Raw genomic sequence first — 6198 nt, forward strand, 5'->3', positions numbered from 1 at the left:
TCCCATACCCCCCCCCCCCCCCCAAGCTGGATAAGAAAAGAGAAGGAAATTCTACCGGATAATAAGAACTGTCATTGCACAAGTATTTACAAAGAAATAAATTGTGGGCATATGGAAAAAAGAAAGAGAAAAATAGAGCATTTAATCACACATCTTTCACCTCTTCTGCAAACTAATCGATGAATATTTGGTTTTAAAAAAGCATCAATGACTATTAAACTCTACCTGATTTTCAACGTTGATAGACATTGAATCATGTACACTTCTATGTTCTGCTCGAGGACGTCTCTTCACTCTGAAAACTTCTGTATCAGACTCATCACTGTCTTGATCTATAACAGTTCTACAATCCGCCTCATGAGCTACTTTCTGATGGACATTACTGCTAGCACTTGATGAAATCTCCGATCTTGCACTCCCACAACTAAAAACATCACCATGGAGCTTCATTGATGAACTATCCCCTAAGTTACAGTTAGCATTTCCCTGTACCTACAGTTGAGAGCTGGATTAGCTTGAGATCAAATAAAAGAGGTACTGTTTTTTCAAGGCAGAACTCGAAGAAAGTTGGCATATATAGAATTACAGAAAGAAGACCACTTACATTAACACCAGTGGAAATATAATCTTTTGGTTCCATTGAAGAGTCGAGATCAGACACAACAGGACCAGAAGCATTTGGTGCTTCCTCATGAATTGTTTGTTCAACCGAGTCCTCTGGCCATTCAAAATTGATTTCACAATATGGAACATAACCATCATCCTCGGCTCGTGGAAACATGTTTAAAAGTATAGAAAAGTCATCAGTTTTTCTGTGTTGCTGTTGAACTTCATGCAAAACCACCTTATCCTGCTCAAACTGTCTAGCTGCAGTTTCCATGTCCAAAATATCTTCCCTTAGGCAAAGGGTTCTATTGCTGCCGCAAGGAAAATCAAGTGACCTAGGTTCTGATGAACAACAGCCAAATAACGTATCATCAGTTTCACAAGCATAGCCAATTTAACTAGACAATAAAAAGAAAGAGAAGGTTCATTCTAAAATACCATGGCGAAGGCACACTGCATGTGCATAGCAGTTGCAGTTAAGGTAAGCTACATAACAATCACGCTTGCATATGCTGCAAAGAATGGTACCATGTGTGAATAAAGATATGCCTGAAAATGCTTTTAACCTTGCAAGGCACCAACGAGCACGATGCTGAAACCGCATCAAATTCAAAAAAGAAACTTTGATGCTATGATGAGTGATCAAGTCTGCAGAGGAATAGTCAGGATCTTCCAGTTCCAAACTCGTACACAGAAGCATTGCTTCTTTGCAGAGAAGTTCCTCATGGGGAAGTAAGGGCACCCTGTTCAGAAGTGCATAGCGACGGCTAGAAATTGAACCCATAGGAAACCAATCGCCAGTTGCAAAGTTAACCGCCTCACCACAATTAAAACCTACATAGAAAGACATAAGATATTAAAGTCCAAAATTTTATGTCCTTAAAAAGGACCAGAACAATCAAGCATAAAATAGTGGAGGATTAGATAATTATTTGTTTGGGATGTGTCTGATTGAACAGACTTCACGCACATTTTTCCTTGGACTAAAATCAGGAAAAACAGACCTTTTTACTAGGTTAAAAGAAAGAAAGACTCTTACCATGACTAAATCCTGCATGATACGCTCTAGGAAAAGTTACTACGAATTCGCCGGGCTTTTGAACGGCTTTATACACAGGTACACCATGCTCTGACAAAATATTAGGAGGAAACAGTGTTGTCTTCCCCAAAAGCACATCAAAAGCTCCATCCTCTCCATCAGCTGATAAGATATCATTGGTATACACATGCTCTCGGACAACCTTCTCGAAGTCAAGTGCTGCATGACCTGGAATACCGTACCACGTTTTTGCTGCCCCACAGTGCTGATAATTGATACTACAAACAGACAAAAAGATGATCAGGCCCTGGAATAACAAGGACTAACATGGTTCAAATCAAAGAATACATACCTATATAAGTAGTGGTCTTCCACATGCCAAGCAAACATACTAAATAGCATTCCAATATACAACATAGGTTCAGTAACTCCCTGAAAATTAACAATTGAATCAATCAGAGACTGAGACACATCTTCTGTTTGTTCATATTTTCAATAGAAGATGGGAAAAGATAATCATTGTACCGGGATCGATTTTTCAAGGAGTCGCAGTACTGATTTAGGTAACCGAGAAAGTTCCTGATAAAAGAAAGTAGAGAACATAATTAGAACTTGACAAGTAGTTATTGAAATCAATAAGGCCACCATTGACCTCTTTAGGACTACAGCTAAATGTTGACAGGAGGGGGAGAGTTGTGGTCTAGGAAACTAAGCAGGAAATGAAATAGGTGATTCATTATTTACCTTGGGACCAGAAGGGGAGTAAAAGAAGAAGACTAAAAGAATAGAGAAGCAAACAAAGGAGGACTTAAGAGGGAGATATCTCCAAAACATGATAAGAGTCAATGTGCACCCTAATGGCACAAAAGTGGACAATTTCATAAAACAATTCGATATGATATTGAGAAAGGAAAAGGAGGTTAACAGTCAGAGAAACATGTTAATAGGAATCACACCTTCAAATTCCATTTGCTTTTTCCGAGCTCATCATTTGGAGAAGATGAAAACGCACTACCATCAACATCACAGGCATATTCCACACTATCAGTCTTTCCACAAGCTATTTCATGCCAAAATTCTTTTTCCAAGTATGTAGGAGGAAGGCATCCCGCACTATAATATCGACGAGAAAATACCTTGTTCGCCATTTTCTCGAAATCTCGGAATGAATAGTTCCTGAAAGATTACACTAGTCAAAAGTGAGGCATATAACTAACCAAAGGAAGCAATTACCAATTACAAATAAAATCTAACCTTCCACTCATGAAAAAGGTGACCTTGTCATCTGTGTCCCATTCTGCTAGACGAAGTGGCTGTACCCTAGTAGTAAATTTAAAACCAGCCTTCTCTTTCATCAAAACAACTCCAGCAGGAACAGAAGCAGTTATAGGGGCAACAATCTTGCATATACCTGTTACATTTCAAATATAGCATCAGCTTGTATCAGTCACAATTAAGCCTACCAGCAGCACCATAAATTGCCTAAAGAAAAACAAACACAATCCAGAAAAATCATATATATAATTTTACAGTCAGTAAATTGCAAGAATAACTGTGATTACTATATTCTTTTTTGGCAGAGCAACTTCAAATGAAAAAGGCTAACTCATTCTCGCAGAATGCAGAGTCATAGCAAAACCACTGAATTCGTTTGACGAACAAATTAAAATGATAAACTTACCATATTTAGAAGCTTCAGGAGCTAACTTCTGGAGATAAACTAAAGGATCCGCAAATTCCTCTTTAGTTGGACAGTATACTGGACATTCTGGAATTTTATCAATCCAGTCCAGATTGGAAGTGTCAAACTTTGCTACCTTGTGCTTTGAGAAAATATCTTTTCCGTTAAAAGAAGCCCCAGATCCTGGATATGAATCAGTATTAACCTGGATTCTAACACCACATGAAGCAGAAGATCGTAGGGCATCTCCTCCACTTCTACTCAGCATATTGCTGACACAAGAAAGATCATTCAAAGATTCTGTTTTCATTCGTTGAAGCCTCTTTCGCTTCAAAAATTCCAATTTAGCCTCCCTTGACATGCAGACTCTCCCTTCCACCTGCCACAGTGAAAATAAGCTCAATAGGTTGAACATGAAAACCAAACAGTATTAAAAAAGCAAAATCATTGTTGCAGATAAGTATAAAAGATCTCACGCAGCTACATTATGGAATAATAGTTGTTATTCAGCTGTAAGAAAAACAGGTCTTACAACAGGGCCAAACCAAAACATCCAGGAGATTTATTCAGAAATCAGAACAAACAGTCAATCGTTGAAGCTTTAATATTGACTTGCAAAGTAGTAAACGTAATGAGACACAGGGAACCCACAACACAATTGAGTATTCAATTATTCATGAATCCAAGAAATTTTCATTCAGAGAAACCAGCTGTCACAGGCCCTCAGGCCTCAAGCATGTAATTAGCCATCCCCTGCCCTACTGAAGCTTGCAATTACGTTACCCGAGGGAGAGCAATTAAGCGCATAGATACAAAAGAAATACAGGGGTATAATAACGTGAGAGCACTAGTAATTAACCAAATAAGTATTAAAAAGTTTACTCACAAAAAACTATTCGTACAAATTATGAAAAAGAGTTTAAAGTGTGAACACTACTAATTGCTGAAACAAAGAAAAAACAGGTGTAAACCCAGAGAAAAATAAAACTTATACTTAAGAAGATAGTTGACAAATTTAACTTGACAACTGAAAACAATTCAATTACGAACCAAAATCATAGGTTCAAAGAGATTTTTATAAACTAAGTCAACATTTTTTCTGCAACAGAAATAAGACGAGGGGTAAAAGTATAGAAGACGAAGAAAGCATGAGCTACCAAAAACCAGACACAACTTATTCAAAGAACTAAACCCATCCATGAACAGATATCTTTATAAACGACCCATAATATAACTAGTAAGATCTGAAACAAACAGGAAAATTTCTAAGCAACACAAAATTGAATTCGAGAAAAAAAAAATCCAGAAATTTGGTGATAGCATCAAACAATCCATATTGTAAATACTGAAAAAATCAGCTCAAAGTTTCCTTTATAAAATAGATAATCTTCATTCAATTTTCTCTTAAACGGATAACATGAACAAATACCCATTACAATATGTGAAATTAGTTAATATAAAGCAGCATAAATCACTGGGAAAACATAATGTAAAAAAAGAAGGAAAACTCCATAAGTTTTCACTGGAATCTTAAGAATACTTGAGATCCAAACTTGCAAGCAAGGAACAAAAAATTACATTCAGAACTCAAAATGTTATAAAAATACAAAACACATCCAACTGACAACGTACCATCTCATTACGAAGCTTTTCCCTACTCTTCTTCGTCTTCACAGAAAAAACAATACAAAAAAGGGGTCAAAAACAACAATACAACCGTCAGTCAAGCCCTAGATCCTGATCTAGGGCATAAGGAGCCAGAAAAACACCCTTAGGCTCGCCACATTCCCTTAGCACTGCACGAAACGAGTCAAACTCAGAGATCAGAGCGATTCCACCAACCGAGTGACTCAGTTACGCCAAGAGGAGAAGCAGTAATCAAACCGAACGAGAGACAAACAGTGAGTGCGTGAGAATTCTCCGGCGACTCTGTTCACCGGTAAACGGAAAAGTTGTTCGCCGGCGAGGGGAAGAGGTTTCCCGGCAAGTAGAGAGAGGGAAGAGAAAAAGAAAGAGAGAGGAAGGGGAACAGTATATGGAAATCCAGAAGTATTGGCTTTTAGAAAACGGAAAAAGAGAAAATGAAGGATAATTTATAGTTTTATATATAGAAGAACAAAAGCTGGAAATACATTTACTTTTTAATTTTATATTTTTGAAAATAATATTAATATAAAGATGGAAAATATAATACTATAAAATTAAATAAAATAATTAATAATTATAGCTTACTGGTAAAAGCTAAGAAGTGTGAAGGAAAGTGGTGGTTGGTTAGGTTCGTTCAACCAAATGCCAGCCGTCCTTCAAACGCCCCGTTTTTTGAACAGTTACTGACACGTGCTTTCCCAATAATACCCCTGATTTAATTACCCTAATATATTTTTATCGAGTTTCTTTTATAAGATCTGCGTACACATTATTCTCTTCATACTCCATCTAGTAGTAGAATTTCACTAGGTGTGTTTTAGTTATGGTTGTTATTGTTGTATTTTTATTTTTGGTCGGTTTTAAAATAAATATTTGTTTAATTATAATTTTTCACATATTATATTTATTACATAATTAAATATTATTTTAATACATTCTATGTATTTTTAATTTAAAATAACATAATTCAAAATTCCTATCAAGTTTAAAATCATATAAGTAAAATTGAAAAGGATGAAGTACTATTTTTTCACTATATTTTCACAATTTTTTAAAAAGTAGGTAGACATATTGAATAGAATTACTTCCATTTTGAGTTCTTAAACTTCAAGTGTACTTCTAAATTAATTTTAGAAAGCAACACTTCCAGGTCTGAAGATAAAAAAGAAAATCAATACATACAACTATAATAAAAACAAAAGTTTGCATTCTAAAAGTAAGAATA

General features: G+C 35.9%; 1 protein-coding gene across 1 annotated transcript in view; it reads right to left on the reverse strand.

The window, feature by feature from the left end:
* The window catches only part of LOC102585838 (lysine-specific demethylase JMJ706), a 6964-nt gene extending 1552 nt beyond the window's left edge, over nucleotides 1–5412 (reverse strand). The window contains exons 1-10 of the mRNA XM_006352846.2: nucleotides 4959–5412; nucleotides 3327–3705; nucleotides 2900–3056; nucleotides 2602–2821; nucleotides 2171–2224; nucleotides 1998–2077; nucleotides 1646–1923; nucleotides 1045–1440; nucleotides 605–948; nucleotides 226–492 (exon numbers count right to left, since the gene is read on the reverse strand). Of these exons, the coding sequence (XP_006352908.1) occupies nucleotides 226–492; nucleotides 605–948; nucleotides 1045–1440; nucleotides 1646–1923; nucleotides 1998–2077; nucleotides 2171–2224; nucleotides 2602–2821; nucleotides 2900–3056; nucleotides 3327–3705; nucleotides 4959–4961 (2178 nt within the window). The 5' untranslated portion in view covers nucleotides 4962–5412. The remainder of the gene's footprint in view (nucleotides 1–225; nucleotides 493–604; nucleotides 949–1044; nucleotides 1441–1645; nucleotides 1924–1997; nucleotides 2078–2170; nucleotides 2225–2601; nucleotides 2822–2899; nucleotides 3057–3326; nucleotides 3706–4958) is intronic.
* Between the last annotated feature and the right edge of the window lie 786 nt (nucleotides 5413–6198).

The sequence above is a fragment of the Solanum tuberosum genome, unplaced genomic scaffold, assembly GCF_000226075.1.
Source record: "Solanum tuberosum cultivar DM 1-3 516 R44 unplaced genomic scaffold, SolTub_3.0 scf00144, whole genome shotgun sequence".
In the NCBI taxonomy this organism is placed as follows: domain Eukaryota; kingdom Viridiplantae; phylum Streptophyta; class Magnoliopsida; order Solanales; family Solanaceae; genus Solanum; species Solanum tuberosum.